We start from the raw sequence: 18,755 nt of genomic DNA, 5'->3' as shown, positions 1-18,755 counted from the left end.
CCATTTCTTCCTTAAACAATCCTGTAAGATAGTTACGGTTATAGCTGTTTTGCAGATGAAGAACCTGAGGCATATGGAGTTTAAGTAAATTGTCCAAGGCACCACTGCTAGTAGTGGAGGTGGTATTTCAGCTGAGTCTTATGAGACAGGTGATGGAGAGAAAAGAGTGAGCAAAAATGCATATTTGGACCACTAAGAGGTTTTGTGGAATGAAAAGCATTTTGGACTAGCATTAAGTATATGATGCAAGATTAAGAGTAGTAGGGGTGGGATGCAAGAAGGCAGGGACTAGGTCACGAAGGCTGCTTGCATACTCTGTAAAGGGTTTGTACTTTGTCATATAGGCAATAGAGAGCTATTGAAGTGTTTTAAGCACAAGAGTGACACAGCCCAGTTTGCATCTTAGAAAGATAACTCTAGTGGAGGTAAGGAGGATGTATGTGTAAGGAAGAGAGGTGTTTAACGAGACAGGGAGACAAGTGAGCAAGTATCCCAATAGTCCAGGGGGACATGTGAATACCTGCTTGGTTAAGGCTGATATTCCACAGATAGAATTTAGAATTTGATATTCTGAGATATTTCGTTCATAGATTCTTATTTCCATCCCAGTAATATTTCTTAACAATATGTGGAGCATAGACCACATTGCTTCTAATATTCAATCAAATAAAAGGCATACAGTGTAATTACCCTTTGAGCTTTTAGAATATTTTTTAAGGAAGGAAAAAGACTGACAAAGTTAACTGCAGAATACATATAGTCAAAGAGTATTTCCTAGTATAGAGTTTTTGGGAAGAATAGGTCCAAAAAAGATTATCAGTGGGACTGTGGAGAAAAATTATTTAGCTAGACTAGCACAAGGGACTGTTACATGTATTCCAGCAGACAGGCCAGTGACGATGGTGACTCTCTCCTCACAATGCTGTTTCAGACTGTACCTTGGGAATAATTACACTGGTAATAGGCACTCTTTATGGACTGCTTACATTGTGTCAGGATCATCCTAGCATGTCATGTGCACTGTCTCCTTCTCATACTAGTACTGTGGTGATGTGCTAGGATACCCATTTTATAGATGAGAAAACTGAGGTGTAGAGAGGTTAAAATAACAAAGCTACTAGCTATTAAAATTGGGACCGAAGCCCAGGTCTTTTTGATTCTAATCTTGGACTATTTCCACTAAGTATGATAGGCTCCAGATTGTAAGCCTTTTCCATTTTCCCCTGCCCTGCTGTACAGTTTATTTTCAGAATAATACATTAGTTTGAGACCAACTAATAATTGCATTGTTGGAATTAGCTTCTGGACCCCTGTTGACATTTGATAAATGTTAATAAAAGTAATCTGAGTTCATAGGACTTCAGGAGCTAAGAAGAAATTCATTTTAAAATGGCTAACTTGAGATTTTGAGTTCTCTAAATTATTCCATTACTTTTTTTTTTTGGTTTTAAAATTTAAAAAAATTTTACTGGAGTATAGTTGATTTACAATGTTGCATTAGTTTCAGGCGTACAGCAAAGTGATTCAGTTATACATATGCTATATATATATAGCAATGTTCATTTTCACATTCTTTTCATTATAGGTTATTACAAGATACTGAATGTAGTTCCCTGTGCTATACATTAGGGTCTTGCTGTTTATGGACTTTATATATATAGTAGTTTGTATCTGCTAATCCCAAACTCCTACTAATTTATCCCTTATCCTCCTTTCCCCTTTGGTAACCATGAGTTTACAGGCATAGAAAACAATATCTCTAAATTTGATTCTGTTTTGTGAATACGTTCATTTGTATCATTATTTTAGATTCCAGATATGAGTGATATCTATGTGATACTGTCTGACTTAACTTCACTTAGTATGAGAATCTCTAGGTCCATCCATGTTGCTGCAAATGACATTATTTCATTCATTTTTATGACTTAGTAGTATTCCATATATATATAATTTTTGTGTGTGTATTTATATATATAGTATATATATATATATATATGCCACAACTTCTTTATTCAGTCACCTGTTGATGGGTGTTTACATTGTTTCCATGTCTTGGTTATTGAATATATAGTGTAAATAGTGCTGCTATGAAGATTGGGATGCATGTGTCTTTTCAAATTAGTCTTCTCTGGATATACTGTCAAGAGTGGGTATTCTTTTTCCTTTAAATGCTTTTTTTTTCATTGACTCATTTTTTAAGATATTTTTGGTTTAAGTAGACGGCAACTGTTTACTCCACTTATGTGATTATATTAAATAAAAGTCATCATTACTAGCTTAAAATGAAAATACATTCAATTGTGCCCTTCTGTCTCAGGCCCTGGAATATCTCCTGTGGGCCAGTATGTGTATGGAATCCTCGGTCCCACTCCTGTCGGTCAGGTACTTGACGTGGAGAGCTACTCTTTACACTGCTGTCTGCCAGTGCTACTACGACTGCCAGGCTGGTATTCATGGAGAAGTATGCTACTTTTTAATTCTGAAGATGCCAGTCTTTATTTGCAGAAATTTTCTTTGCTTCTCCATTCTGTTGATCTCTCACTTCATTTTTGGCTTCCTTCTTTATTCTCTATTCACTTCCACTGTCTTTGCTCCTTTTCTGAATAAGATTTCTGGTATCTTCCCTTTTCACTGTTTACTTGTATGCAAGCCACTTTTCTTCCCTGTTCAGTTTTGTATTCCACACCATGTACCATCCATTTGTCTTGCTTTTCTCTGCTTCTAGCCACCATTTATTTAATACACTTTATTTCTTGTTTTTCCTCTTTTCCTATCTATCTTTTGAATTGAATACCTGAAATATAACTTAATTGGTCAGAGCTTCTGTTAGCCTATGCTGTACCTCTGTGTAAATGAGAAAAGGCACCCTGTCCACAGTACACGGTACTTGGCTTGTCAGTGGAGGGGGTCTTGGTGAGAATTAGAAACAGGCACCCCTTCCTTTGGGGCAACACATCCGTGCCCCCAGTGTGCATAGCTTAGTGAGTGCAGTGTGGGCTGGACTTCGGCAAGGAAATAGCTTAAAACAGCCCACGTGGAATACTTTTTCTAGCCAAGGATACATTTGACCTATTTATCTATAAATTACTCACCATATATGTGTAGTTAATTTTAGTGTACTAGTTGTGGCATATTTCTACAGTTGTTAGAACTGTCACAGATCAGAGTGTCTACACAGTTTTGACCATTTGAGTCCTACTGGGATTTTTTCTTGTTGAAAAATTTCACCCTGTATGTATGTTACTATTGTGTTCTAGAAGCATCTTCATGAAAAATCATAAATTATAAACAAAATACTTCAAAGAACTGGTAAAACCAGTCACATGGATTGAGATTTTTGCTATTATCTCCAGAGAATGATAATAATGGTGATCTGACTAAATAAGGAAGCCTGCCCCCTTCCTTTCCTCAGCTATTAATCAATACTTCCTGTATGTTGGGTACTAGAAATACAAAAATGAATAAAACCCTTTAAGGATGTCACAGGTTAGTGAACAAGCGAATAGATAATACAGCTTGTTTTGGTAGAAAAATTTCAGATTTGAGAGCAGCACTGAGAAGTGGGATGTATGTGCATGTGAGTGTGAGAGTGTGTGCATTGCCAGAGAAGTGGTATTCTATATGAACCTACTGTTTAACCAAGAATTTGGCTTTCCTTACTTTTTTGAATTTCTTAATTCACAAAGTTAGTATAGCTGACATTTTATTGACTTTAGATTTACAGAAATTAGTGTTGCTTTTAGGAAATGATAGAGGGAACAGCTACCATGTTACACATAGTCAACATCAGCCTAGAGTTTAATTCACCAATTAAATCAATGTCTGGGAGAATAAAACATACAGTCTTGATACATTTTTAATCACTATGTTCTATCTTATTATGAATTGCATTTATTTTAATTGCTTATAGGCATTTGCTCGGCGTGCTTTAGCTAAAATTGATGAGTTAAGGCAACTGGAATTAATGAGTTCTTCACAATCACAGGAAGACTCCAGAAGATATTATACAGAGGCCACGATAAAGGTATAAAAATTTCATGCGATAAATTTACTGCACTCTACAGTTGATGAAGTACTTAATGTTAATAATTGAAAAGTGCATCCTGTTGTTACTTCATATATCCTTCTTTTTGAGGCAGATGGCAGTCATGATCTTCAAGAGAGGAGTATTTGAATCTAGAAGAAAAAGCAAAAGTTTCTTTAGGCCAAAGATAAGAGTTAACCTAAGGGAAGCACAATCTGTAAGTCTCAGAACATCTTCTCTATTTCAGACTCTTTTTGCAGTGCGTTTGGGTGATTTCTCTGGATCTTTTAAACCTGGTCACTAAGTATTGAATCCTGCCCCCTAATCTCTGCACCAGTGGCAGGTAGAAGAATGCCTTCCCAGCTTGGACATGGCCTCATGTCATCCCTTTCTCAAAGGTTTTGTCCCTTCGCACAACCCTAGTTTTGTAATGTTAAAGGACAAGAGGCAGAAGAGGAGCCTGAGAAAGGTTCACATGCCGCAGGGACTTCTGTCTTGGTGTCAGCTTCAAAGGTGGAGGCACCTTTTCTTATCAGCTTCCAGTATCACCCATGGCAGTGCTGAGGATCTAGGTTATACTGGAGCAGCAAACAACCCCCAGGTCTCAGTGGCTTGAAACAACACTTTACTTCCCACTGGAGTCACGTGTTATTGTAGTCATCAGAGGGCTCTGCTCGTGACTGATGCTCAGGGCCAGACTGAGGAGCAGTCTGTATGTTGAAAATTGCTGGTCGTTCTGACAGAAGGGACTTGAAAGAACTCTGGGGAACCCTGCACAGACAATAATGCTCAGTGTGGAAGTGACAGCAGTCTCCTTACACGTCCAAACTCCTCACTCAGCCCCTCCTGGCAGGGTGGCAGGGCCACAAGCGTGTTTGGCTGGCAACACTAAGGGCTCTCAGGGGAGTGGGGTGTGATTATGCCTGTGGGATCCTCTGTCCTTTTTCCCTTCTGCCTTTTCCCTTCTCCAACTGTCTTTCTCTGGGCCTTTCTGAATCTGAATGTTCCTTAAGTCCCAGCTCTGTATTTCTCTAACCCTTGCCCTGACTATTTTAGATGGCCATAAACACTTTTCTGTGAGTTTCTTTGTAGGGACTGAACTTGAAATTGAGGGAGAAGAAGATGAGTAGCTTCTGAGTTGTCATCTGAGCTCGAATCTCAGAACCTGTCTTTTCTGAATGGCTTTGGATTAATAAGCAGGTTTTGATTAGACAGGGAGATGAGGGGAAAACATTCTAAGGAAAAGAAAAGAGCATGATCATAGCCTGGAAGCAGAAGTAAGCAAAGTTTTTTGAGACAGTGAGAAACTGAGCTTGACTAGGGTAGGTGTATTATGTTGGGGAATTAACATAAGAAACATCACATGGTGTAGATATCATGAGAGCCATGGTACTTAGAGCTGGAACCGAGTGCCTGGGTTATGTCATTCAGCTTCTCATTCATCCTGACCTTTTTAAAGATGGTCAGAGATGGGGATAGAGAACAGTTAATTCATCTCAAATAAAAGCCCTTTTCTGTGGGTTTATCAGTTAAAAAAAAAAACTATAGTATACCCTATTCAATACATATATCAGAATTTGTCTAATAATTTTTATTACTGGTATTTTAGTTATTTTCCAGTTCTTGCTGTTGTAAATATTGATGTAATCATTATCTTCGAGTATGTATTTTTTCTTCTATTTCCTATGGATAGAATTCAAGGTGTAGGATTTGAATGAAAGTACAAACATATCTTTCTTTTAATATGTATTGCCAAATTGATTTCCAAAATGAGTACTCCAGGATGACAACCTACATGTACCAATTTCACCACAAACTACTGTCATTTTGACGTTATTATTTGTTTTTTAAAAAAAAATTCAATTTTCATAAAATTGCATGTTATTTTAATTTTATTTCTTTGACCCAGCTTTCCCTTATATTTGTGTTTACTCTTTATATTTTCTTTTTTAGTGAATTATCTTTTGCAATCTTTGACCATTTATCTACTAGAGATTTTAATTTTTAAAATGTATTTGAATGAGCTAATTGTTTTTATAGACATCATTGTTTTGCTTGTTATGCTTGACAGTCCAGTGTCTTTTATTGCTTTAGCTTTAAATCTTTTTTTCTAGGTCTTTTCAATATTTATATTTTAAAATCTTTTGCATGTTACTCATCTGTATAGCTCTGATTAATATTTTAGTTCACTTTTTGCTAGTTTTCCCATGATATTTTAAAAAAACAATTTCACTGTAATCTATTTGGGCTTTACCATTTTGAATACTTCTAATTGTTAGGAAGTTTATAGTGCTGCTTAAATATAATTTTTTAAAGCTCTTTTTAACCAGTAGTAAACCTCTTAGAAGAAGCACTTACCTTTGTTTGTAATGCAAGAGAGAGCCTGGCCTGAAGTTCAAACTTTATTGAGATTTTTAACATATTAGTTGACCTAAGAGTTGAAAAGGCATGGAAGCTAATGAGCAGGGAAGTTAGTGTTTGGGGAAAAATAGTCCAAAACAGCTTTATCCCTACTTTTGTTTTTCTGTCTTTCTGAATTTGCTCCAGGAAGAGGAAAGAAGCATGGGACTCATGGGGAGTATGATGGGCATCCTCTAACTGTACATGGATTCTAGAAAACTGGAGCCAACTAGATACCACAAAGCATGTGGAGACTGATGCTGCCTTTTCTTAATAAACAGCCTTTTATGCTGCCTTGGAAACACAAACATAAAAAGAAATAGCAAAGTCTTTGGTGTAATGGCAGCATGACATAAACTTTACTAAAGTCTGGAGTGACGACTCAAAAAAATGAAAGCTATAAAAGCATAAAAGCAGCCATCTCTCCATAGACCAACAACACTTGGCATTAATGAAGCACACCTTACTTCTTTGCCTTGTGATATCAAACACTGTACAACTTTAAAAAAGGGGCTGTATTTTTCTTTATTCCAGTTACCGTGGCCACGAACTGTCACAGAACGGTTGTTGGATGAGATGTTTGATAGTACTGCATCCCGGTTTCTGGCTGTCTTGGAAGCTCTCTCTGATCCAAATCGGCGAACACTACAAACTGGACCTGTTGTTACAGATGAAGTAGAAGTTCGTGATGTCGTCTCAGAACTGTTTATAGCAGGAAAGGAACTTTTAATAAGTAAGTAAGTTGTTAAAATAACATTTTATTGTGGAATATGAATAACAGAAATCTTAGCATGATAGTCCACACTTAAGAAACTGATACCAGAGGAAGAGGCAAGATGGCGGAGTAGAAGGATGCTTGTAAGTCACCCTCTCCCACAAATACACCAAGACCCACATCTACAGACCCACTCAGCCAACCAGAGCACCTGCGGAACTCCGACAGAACATCGCCCTCTTCAAAAGATAAAGACGCCAAAAATCTGGTAGAAGAAAAGGAAAAAAGAAAGAACAAAAGGCAAAGCAGCGGGGAGGGAGCGGCAATGGAGGACTGGCGCTCGCTCGCTGGGTCTCCCCTCTCCAACTGAGAGGCCAGTGGGACGGACGGGGAGCCTCCGAGGATCGGATCTGTACAGAGCAGCCCTTGTCTGACAGAACTAAGTTAAACGGGCACAGAGCGTCCCCCCGACGCCCAGCCTGAGACGCGGGCCGGCAGCGGCGGGCAGGGCCAGGTTGCACAAGCCGGGCAGAGGACGGGGGCGGCTGCACGGAGGCAGCTCTGGGGGACTGCAAGGGGCTGGGCGCCGTGGCTGTGGGTGTACAGGACAGAACAACCTGGGCCCTCCATAAAACAGCAAGGTTGATGTGCTCTTGGGGGAAGGGGGCATGCCCCCATCTCTGAAAACCCACGGAAACTTTTCAGGGGAAGAGAGGCGGGGCCCAGGCACAGCCGCCATATTCTCCGGCGCTGAGCACCCAGGCGGGGGCAGGGGCGAAACCTGCATCCGCATCTAAGGGCTTAGCAGCCTCAAGGGCCAGACTGAGACGGGCCTACAGCCTGGGGCAGATAGGATCCTTCCATCCTGGTCCCTCAGAGAACTTGCTCCACAAGGACAAACAAGGAGCTGGGTCTTGGCTCGGAGCAGGGACGAGGCTGCCCCCTCGGTCTTCCCCGAGCCCACCCGCGGAGCGCGACCAGGGCGGAGCGCCGACCTGGGCAGAGCGCGCAGCCGCACAGAGCAGCGGAGCTACCGGCGGCGCAGGGAAAGGGAGAGCGCCCCCCCACCCCGCCTGTCGGGCAGGAACACAGCCCCTGACCGAGGTGCTGGGAGGGGGCACGACCCGCCCTCCTGCCTGGCTAGTCTGCAACATCTGACTGTGGCATCCGGAGGGGCAGTGACCCGCCCGCCCACAGCAGAGGAGAGCTGCATCTGACCCCGTGTTAGGAGGCGGCGCGATCTGCTTGCCGACAGGTGCTGGGAGCAGCACAGAAGAGGGCGCCAACGGAGGGCCTATGAAAACAAGCTGAGCTTCCAAAACAGGAGGAAGACAGAAGGACTTCACATTAAAAGCACACAGACTCCAGGAGAACACCGACAACCCCCTTTTTTTTGTTTTTTTTGTTTTTTTTAAATCTGTTTTTACCTGTTCTATTTTCAATTGCTCTCTTAATTTTTACTTCTTAATTCATTTCTATTTCTCTTGGGTTTTGATGTCCTGTTATTGATTAGACACAGGCTTCAAACATATATATTCATCTCCCCACACCTTTTTTTTCTTTTTTTTTTTTAAAGGTTTTAAAAGGACGTCTCCACCCGATTAATACTCTGCTTCAACCCGCTCTTCTATTATTCATTATACACTGTATTCAAACCCTCTTTCTCCCTTCTTTTAAAAATCTTTCTCTCTCTCTCTTATTTTTTCTCTTTTTTTTCTTTCTTTCTTTCCTTTTTTTTCTAAGTTCTATTCCTAAATAGGCATTAGATAGATAAAATCCTTAAGATCCAAAATAGACAACTGATACTTCATAAACCACAGTGCCAGAGAGGTATGAGCAAGATGAAGAAGCAGAGAAACCTTTCCCAATTAAAAGAACAAGAGGAATCCCCTGAAAGATCAATGAAATAGACATCGATAGCCTACTAGATCAAGATTTCGAAAAAGGAGTGATCAAATTGCTGAAGGAATTAAAAGAGATAGTGCTTAGAGAAATAAAATATGTCAAAAGTGAAACTGAAGCTATAAAGAAGAGCCAAGCAGAATGGGTAAACTCATTGACAGAGATGAGGAATGATCTAATAGCTGTGCAAAGCCAGCTAGTTAATGCAGAGGAACAAATTAGTGATCTAGAAGACCGGACAACAGAAAGCACCCATTCAGAAGTACTACAAGATAAGCAAATAAAAAATAATGATAATAGCATAAGGGACCTACGGGATAATATAAAGCATCCCAATCTTCTCATAATAGGGGTCCCAGAAGGGGAAGAAGGATCAAAGGGGATTGAAAAGGTTTTTGAAGAAATCATGTCTGAAAACTTCCCAAACTTAAAGAAGGAATCAGATTTCCAAGTAGGAAGCTCAGAGGGTCCCAAACAGGAAGAATCCAAATAGACCCACACCAAGACATATCATAATCAAGATGGCCAGAGTCAAGGATAAAGAAATGATTCTAAAGGCAGCAAGAGAAAAGCAAAGAGTGAATTACAAGGGAACCCCCATAAGGCTCTCAGCTGATTTCTCTACACAAACACTACAGGCCAGAAGGGAGTGGCAAGATATATTCAAAGCCCTGAATGAAAAAAAGATGCAGCCTAGGATACTTTATCCAGCAAGGCTATCCTTTAGGATAGAAGGAGAAATAAAGAGTTTCACAGACAAAAAAAAAAAAAAAAGAAAAGCTGCAGGAGTTTAGCAACACTAAACCCATGCTAAAAGAAATATTGAAAGGGCTATTCTAAATAGAAAAGCAGCAGGATGCTACAGAAATGAGAAACTCACAACTGGAAAGGTGGTAACTCATGAATTACAAATAAAACACGAAATTATAAAAGAAGACATACAAATCACTGAGAGTGGGAGAGGAAGGCAGGGAAATATAGAATTTTTTTTTCTTTCTTTTTAAAATTTTTTTAACAGTAGGATGGGTTTGAGATCATGTTATTATCAGTTTAATAAAAACGGGTATAGGTTAATAGATTTACAAAAAAGGGTAACCACAAGTCAAAAATTTACAAGGGAGTCACAAAAACTAAATAAAATCCATGATAATCCAAAGGAAAATTACCAAACCACAAAAGGAAGAAGAAAGGAACAAAGAGGATATACCAATTCAACTGCAAAGATAAGTTCAAAATGGCAATAAACACACATCTATCATTAATTACTGTAAATGCTAATGGACTAAATGCTCCAGTCAGAAGACATAGAGTGGCAGACTGGATAATAAAGCAAGAACCTTCAATATGCTGCATACAAGAGGCCCACTTTAGGGAGAAGGACACATATAGCTTGAGAGTGAAAGGATGGAAAAGGATATTCCATGCAAATGGAAAAGCCAAAAAAGCAGGTGTTGCAGTACTGATTTCAGACAAAACAGACTTTAAAACAAAGGCCATAAAGAAAGATAAAGAGGGACATTTTATAATGGTTAAAGGAGTGATACAAGATGAAGATATTACACTCGTTAATATATATGCACCCAATATAGGAGCACCTAAGTACATACAAGAATTACTAACAGAGATAAAGGGGGATATTGATGGGAATACAATCATAGTTGGAGATTTTAACACTGCATTAACATCACTAGACAGATCTTCCAGACAGAAAATAAACAAGGCAACAGAGAAATTAAATTCTACAATAGAAAAACTAGATTTGGTGGATATTTTCAGAGCATTACACCCCCCAAAAATAGGATATACATTCTTTTCAAGTGCACATGGAACATTTTCCAGGATCGATCATGTACTTGGACACAAAAGAAACCTCAACAAATTTAAGAAGATAGAAATTATCTCAAGCATCTTTACTGACCACAATGCCATGAAACTGGAAATCAACAACAGAGAAACAAAGAAGAAAAAAAGAAAAGCATGGAGATTAAACAATATGTCATTGAAAAAACAATGGATCAATGAGGAAATCAAAGCTGAAATTAAAAAATACCTTGAGACAAATGATAATGAAAGCACAACCACTCAAAACCTATGGGACACAGCAAAGGCAGTGCTAAGAGGGAAGTTTATAGCGATACAGGCCTTCCTCAAAAAAGAAGAACAATCTCAAATAAACAAGTTAACCCACCACCTGAATCAATTAGAAAAAGAAGAACAAAAAGCCCCAAAAGGCAGCAGAAGGAAGGAAATAATAAAGATCAGAGAGGAATTAAATACAATAGAGATTAACAAGACCATAGAAAAAAATCAACCGAACCAAAAGCTGGTTGTTTTGAAAAAGTAAATAAAATCGACAAATCTCTGGCCAAACTCACAAAGAAGAAAAAAGAGAGAGCACAAATTAGCAAAATAAGAAAGGAAAATGGAGAAATTACAACAAACAAAATAGAAATACAGAATATCATATGAGAATATTATGAAAAACTATATGGAACCAAACTGGATAACCTAGAGGAGATGGACAAGTTTCTGGAAACATACTGTCCACCAAAACTGAATCAAGAAGAAACTGAACACTTGAACAATCCGATCACTAGAAAGGAAATAGAAATAGCAATTAAAAACCTCCCTACAAATAAAAGTCCAGGACCGGATGGCTTCACCGGGGAATTCTACCAAACATACAAAGAAGCACTCATACCAGTCCTTCTCAAACTCTTCCAGACGATTGAAAAGGAGGGAATACTCCCAAACTCATTCTATGAAGCCACCATCACCCTGATACCAAAACCAGGCAAAGACACTACAAAAAAAGAGAATTATAGGCCAATATCACTGATGAACATAGACGCCAAAATCCTCACCAAAATTTTAGCAAATAGAATCCAACAACACATAAAAAAGATTATACATCATGACCAAGTGGGGTTCATCCCAGGGACACAAGGCTGGTTCAACATACGCAAATCAATCAATGTAATACATCACATCAACTAGAGAAAGGACAAAAACCACATGATCATCTCAATCGATGCAGAAAAAGCATTTGATAAAATTCAACACCCATTTATGATAAAAACTCTCGCCAAAGTGGGTATAGAGGGAACATATCTCAACATAATAAAAGCTATATATGACAAACCTACAGCCAGCATAGTTCTCAACGGTGAAAAACTCAAAAGCTTCCCACTAAAATCTGGGACAAGACAAGGATGCCCACTATCACCACTCCTATTCAACATAGTCTTGGAAGTCCTAGCCACAGCAGTCAGGCAAGAGAAAGAAATAAAAGGGATCCAAATTGGAAAAGAAGAGGTAAAAGTGTCATTCTATGCTGATGACATGTTACTATATATAGAAAACCCTAAAAGGTCCACACAAAAGCTACTAGAGCTGATTGAAGAATTCAGCAAGGTAGCAGGTTACAAAATTAATGTTCAAAAATCAGTTGCATTTCTTTACACTAACGATAAATCAACAGAAAAAGAAAGTAAAGAAACAATCCCCTTTAAAATAGCACCCAAAGTAATAAAATATCTGTATACAGAAATCAACTCAAAATGGATTAAAGACTTAAACATAAGACAAGATACAATAAACCTCCTAGAGTAAAACATAGGCAAAACATTATCTGACATACATTTCAAAAATTTTCTCCTAGAAGAAATAAAAGCAAGAATAAACAAATGGGACCTAATGAAACTAACAAGCTTCTGCAGAGCAAAGGAAACCAGAAATAAAACAAGAAGAAAACCTACGGAATGGGAGAAAATTTTTGCAAGTGAAACCGACAAAGGCTTGATCTCCAAAATATATAAGCAGCTCATACGACTCAATAAGAAAAAAATAAACAACCCAATCCAAAAATGGGCAGAAGACCTAAACAAGCAATTCTCCAAGGAATACATACAAATGATCAAAAAGCACATGAAAAAAGTTCAATATCACTAATTATCAGAGAAATGCAAATCAAAACTACAATGAGGTATCACCTCACACCAGTCAGAATGGCCGTCATTCAAAAATCCAAAAATGACAAATGCTGAAGAGGCTGTGGAGAAAGGGGAACCCTCCTACACTGCTGGTGGGAATGCAGTTTGGTGCAGCCACTATGGAAAACAGTGTGGAGATTCCTCAAAAGACTAGGAATAGACTTACCATATGACCCAGGAATCCCACTCCTGGGCTTGTATCCAGAAGGAAATCTACTTCAGGATGACACCTGCACCCCAATGTTCATAGCAGCACTATTTACAATAGCCAAAACATGGAAACAGCCCAAATGTCCAGCAACAGGTGACTGGATAAAGAAGAGGTGGTATATTTATACAATGGAATACTACTCAACCATAAAAACCGACAACATAATGCCATTTGCAGCAACATGGATGCTCCTGGAGAATGTCATTCTAAGTGAAGTAAGCCAGAAAGAGAAAGAAAAATACCATATGATATCGCTCATATGTGGAATCTAAAAAACAAAAACAAACAAACAAACAAACAAAAACAAAGCATAAATACAGGACAGAAATAGACTCATGGACAGAGAATACAGACTTGTGGTTACCAGGGGGGTAGAGGGTGGGAAGGGATAGACTGGGATTTCAAAATAGTAGAATAGATAAACAAGATTACACTGTATAGCACAGGGAAATATACACAAAATGTTATGATAAATCACAGAGAAAAAAATGTGACAATGAGTGTGTATATGTCCATGAATGACTGAAAAATTGTGCTGAACACTGGAATTTGACACAACATTGTAAAATGATTATAAATCAATAAAAAATGTTAAAAAAAAAGAAAAAAGAAAAAAAAAAGAAACTGATACCAATTTTTATTGATCTTGGAATTCAGCAGCCTTGCTTGACTCAATGGATAATTCAAGTAATTTATTAGTAGATTTTTGTTTGGATTTTCTAAAGTAATTATCTGTGAATAATGTCAATATTTCTTACTTAACAATTCTTAATCTTTTCATTTCTTTTTTCTTGCATTTCTTGACTTACTACACTGGATAGGGTCTCCAATAAAACATGATAGCAGATATCTCTGCCTTATTTGTGATTTTACATGGAAAGCTTCCAACAGTTTACCATTAATTTTGATATTTGCTGAAGGATATTTTTAGATACCCTTTTTCAGATTAAGGAAATTTCTCCAATCATTCAATGCAAAAGTCACTTTTCAGTGCTTTTCTTCCTTTGCTGTCTGTAGTAGGCATTGCCGTTGACCACTCCTTTCCCTTTCAGCACTCTCTATGCAGCCTTTTCTCCCCATTGTTGGTGTTCCTTGCTGTTCTGTCCTAGGCAGCCGTGCATTGCCCATGGCTGATCTGAGCATTTACTGTGGATGCATAATGATGGCTCTAAAGCTATGTCTCTGTTTTAGATGTTTTCTGAGTTTTAGTCTCTAATACCCAGTTGCCTATTGGACTAGTTAACTCTTGCTAGTTCTCTGTTATTGAGATTCCATGTTCCTTTCTCTAGGGTGTCCTTCCCTGGCTGACCTCCTACCCTAAACCTGTATGGGATTTGCTTCTTATTTGTCCCACCAGCACCCTGTCTTTGCCCACTAAGATATTTTGTTTTCCCCACTAGAGTGTGAGCTCTGTGAAGGCGGGGGTTGTGTTTGCTTCTCTTCCATTGTTTACCTAAGTGCCTCTCAGTGTCTGATGTTTAATATTGAGTATTTCTTTGCACAAATGACATTCAAACCTCTCTCTTTCCTTTTCTAGTGTCAAATACTGGTGCAGATGGGATGCTTGATTTTCCAAAATCATCTCTTCTTCAACTTATTATAAAAAGAAAAAATGTTATTTCTGTGGATGCTGCTATAAAATTTACAAAACTAGCTTTTACTTATGAGGAATGGAGTTTATTTGAATCTTCAGCTGGGCAGCTTATTGATTTTCTCCAGGTAATATATGCAAAACCATTACTTTGTTTTTATTGTATTAAGATGACATGGAATTACTAATCAACTTGTGGGATATACTTTTCTTAGAGGCAGGATGATCCAGAGTCAAAGAAAGCAGAGAAGAATTTAACTCTTCTTATTGCAGTAGAACCTTTAATTAATGTAAAGAGAAACAAAGGTTTGATCTTTCCTTTCGAAAACTACAAAGAAGGTCAAACTTACATAAACAAAATTGCTCTTCATGGTAAGTATTTATTTGGTTTTTTGAAAAATTAAGGTGATTTGATTTGATAAAATATGCTCTCTGTAGTTGAGGTGAGAGAAACAATGTTCAAGGCAGAGGGAGCAGGAAGTGCAAAGACCCTGAGGTAAGAGTGTGTTTGGTTGTTGAAGGAACGGCAAGGAGGCATGCATGGCTGGAGTGCGCTGGTGGTGTTGCTGGAATTTGAGAATGTGGTAGGAGGTGAAGTCGGAGAAATAGTGGGGTGCTAGATCTTGCAGGTTCCTGGGCCTTGTAAGAATGCTGGATTTTATTTTGAGTCATGGTTTTGAGTAGAAGAATGAGGCTCTACGTAGCTGCTGCCTTGTCAGTGAGAGGGCAGCAAATCCAAAGCCATCAGTTTGCTTCAGTAAGGAAAGGTTTGGTGGTCTCCTCTCTCTTTCCAGCATGCAGAGTTTTCCATTCTAAAACTTTCTGAGTCTTAAAAGCTATTGTGTATTTAGTTGAAAATCTGCAGCCGCTGTGTTTTAGACCAATGAGAATTATTTCATTCCAGTTTTTTTTTTTTATGTTTTATCATGTTCTTAAGGCATTGCATAGCTGCTCAGTTGTGTGGTAAATAATTTGTACCAAGAAGTGATGCTTTTTTTTCTTCTAGTGTTTTCTGAATAGATGTCTTTGCTATTTTTATTTCAACTGCCATATTTTATGTGTGTTTTAATATTATAAACCTCAATTCCATTATGGACATAGTTGGCATACAGATTGCAGATTAATGAAAGTAATAATAGTCTATTTTAAAGGAACTAGAGCCCATTTAGATTAGTTTTCATGGGAAATGCTATACATTCAGGTTATCAGAACATTCTATACAGTGGTTTAAAAAGCTATATATATACCCATCCCTGAAAAGCAACCCATGTACATCATTTATATCATTTTTGTAGAATTTCTGTGTTTCTGTGCCTTTTCTACTTGAAGTTTTGTAATTAAAATTTTTTTGTTTTATTTTCCTTTATTTTATAAATTGAGACACTTTGAAGACTTGTGGATATTCAGAAGACATTTTCCGTTTGGCAGCAACCTTGTATTCCTGTGTCTGTGACTCTCCTCAGGTGAAATACCTATTTTGGATAATTTTTAATAGTGTCCAAGGAGGCTATTTTCCTTAATTTAAATCCAGATTTAAAAATTACAAGAATTTCACCTTGCTAACATTCTATACTCTTTAATCATTAGAATAAGAGATAGAATTGTATCTTGACTTTAAATATGTTTTTATTATTGTCATCATTTTGGGCGTCAGTCTGTTCCCTCTTGGGAAATTTCTAGGCTAGCTCTGTTTCTAGTAATGAAGAAAATGAGTCAGTGGTTTTAATAAGAGTTAATATTCATAATGAAATACTGCTTTCTAGCCCTTGAGTAACAAGCCTGGTTATTATTTGGAGTCATTTTGCACACAATCTCCAGTATTTAGAAATGATGATTTGTGGGTACGAATATTTAAGTAAAACTAGTACAGCACTCATTTTAAACTGAATTGTCAGGGATCCCTGGGACTTCTCTGAGGTTCCTCAGGAGCCCAGCTTTACGTAGTAACATCCTAACCTGTTCTCATTAGTTTCATGTACAACGTTGAGATTCTGATGGAATTTCATTTGAAAATTTGGTTTTATTGTTATAAAAAATGTTTGAAAACCACAGTTATAGAGCATTTTTTTTTCCAAGCAAGTGAAACACGATAAGGGACTTGAGCAGTTCCACTCTTATAATAATTTCGATTTCTTTGTTTATTAGATTATGTTATAACCTGTGACAAGTATTTAATTTTTGAAAGAAAAGTATTTGACCACAAATATAATTATAGTGGGCAAATTAAACCAAAAATTCTGATCAAGGCTGAAAAGAGCATGGAATATTCATCTCTCTGCTTTTTAAAAAATTGTGTGCATCTTAGTTCTGTTCAATTCATTTAATATTTATTGTGCTCTATTATGTTTTCAAGCACTGTTCTAAGGAACCACATATGCAAAATAAGTCTTAGAGCTACCTCAGAGGAGCTGAAGGTTTGGTATATTTTTATCATAAATTCATTTTTTTTCCTAGTGCAGATACAATGAGTAACTTTCTCCCCCCCCCCCGTTTTGAAACGAGCCAAAGTAACTGAATGAATTGAGAGGAGATATATGCTCATTTTGGGTCATCTGTTGATATCCAGTGTGATATTCTGTTCAGTTTCTTCACATCTCTCTTTTCTTCTTGTCTATATCCTTTCCCAGCTCCTCATTCCCCTCTCTTACCAGTTTCTCTGCTTCCCTATTTTTACTATTTTAATAGAGAAATTTTAAAAAGAAGAAAGTATATACAAACTTCAAATCTGGATGGAACTGATTGGTTTACATCACCTACCTAAAAATACTTGGAACTTTTCTTTTTGGAGAGGCAAATTGTTATGAGGGTTAAATGAGTTGGTATATGCCTTAGTCTATGTGAGCTTTATAACAAAGATACTGTATCCTGGGTGGCTTAAGCAACAAACATATATTTCTCACAGTTCTGGAGGCTGAGAAATCCAAGATCAAGGCACCAGCAGATTTGGTGTCTGGTGAGGATCTGCTTCTTGGTTCATACATGGCTGTCTTCTTGCTGTGCCCTCACTTGGCAGAAAGAGGGAGTCTCTCACTCTCTTTCTGAAGTCCTTTTTGTAAGGGCACAATTCTGATTCATGATAGCTCCACCCTCTTACCTAACTGCCTCCTAAAGGCACCTTCTAATACCATCACATTGGGAGTTAGGAATTCAACATAGGAATTTGGGGTTGACACAAACATTCAGTTCATTGCAGTATGTAAAAAGCTCTTAGAACGTTGCCTGGCCCACATTGAACGTATATATCTATGTCTATATATCTTGTTATTCTTGTCAATTTACTTCACCACTTTTGTTTTCAGAATGCTCAGCCTGATAAAGAAATCGTTGTGGACATGATAATGTTCCTATGGCAGAAATGCAAATTAGGAATTCAGCGGATCAATGTGTCCAGAAATGACTATGCAAAATTCACCCAGAAAATCAGTACTAATAAAGTATTCCTTTTTGCTTCCTTTCATATGCTTTTTGTTATTGTTAATTTAATTTGTGATACACATTTCAAATTAAATTTTCTGTATTTACCCACCTGCATAATTACTATTCTTTAAATGTAGTGGTGAGTGAGCCTTTCTTTTAAGTGTATTCCCTGCACTTCTGTCCCAACTTAGTTTTGGGGAGTGGAGAGATATTTCAGGTTCTTAAGGGAGGAGTAAATATAATGTGTTTAAGGTTATACGAACTTGGATAAATTCATTTAAGAAGGCTAATAATGGAGAATACAAGCAAGTAAGGCATTTCAGTTTTTTTTCTGTGATAACAGTGTATTTAGACTACTTTAAAGTGCTTTTTCATGGAAAGGAGAAAGTTGAACAGGTGAATACTATAACCTGGAAACTTAGGAGAGAGTATTTTAACAGTAACACAGTCTTCTATAATATTGAGGCCTCCTAAGATTAGCTACATTAGGATGTATGGGCATG

At 37.7% G+C, this 18,755-nt stretch overlaps 1 protein-coding gene across 7 annotated transcripts in view; it reads left to right on the top strand.

The window, feature by feature from the left end:
• The window catches only part of CFAP54 (cilia and flagella associated protein 54), a 247,555-nt gene that overhangs the window by 24,605 nt on the left and 204,195 nt on the right, over positions 1-18,755 (top strand). For 6 of the 7 annotated variants that reach the window (XR_012078525.1, XR_012078523.1, XR_012078522.1 and 3 more), the window contains exons 6-13: positions 2,318-2,461; positions 3,911-4,024; positions 4,140-4,241; positions 6,959-7,157; positions 14,782-14,963; positions 15,051-15,207; positions 16,216-16,298; positions 18,135-18,269. Coding sequence is in view for 3 of the 7 variants with exons in the window: in XM_072973225.1 (XP_072829326.1) it covers positions 2,318-2,461; positions 3,911-4,024; positions 4,140-4,241; positions 6,959-7,157; positions 14,782-14,963; positions 15,051-15,207; positions 16,216-16,298; positions 18,135-18,269 (1,116 nt within the window). In the remaining 4 variants the exon portion in view is untranslated. Of the gene's footprint in view, positions 1-2,317; positions 2,462-3,910; positions 4,025-4,139; positions 4,242-6,958; positions 7,158-14,781; positions 14,964-15,050; positions 15,208-16,215; positions 16,299-18,134; positions 18,270-18,755 lie in introns of those variants that run through there. The other variant, XM_072973226.1, reaches the window with a different exon arrangement.

This window comes from Vicugna pacos, chromosome 12 (assembly GCF_048564905.1).
Source record: "Vicugna pacos chromosome 12, VicPac4, whole genome shotgun sequence".
NCBI classification, from domain to species: domain Eukaryota; kingdom Metazoa; phylum Chordata; class Mammalia; order Artiodactyla; family Camelidae; genus Vicugna; species Vicugna pacos.
The sequence above is the reverse complement of the archived record's forward strand: the minus strand, read 5'-3'. Positions and strand labels throughout refer to the sequence as shown.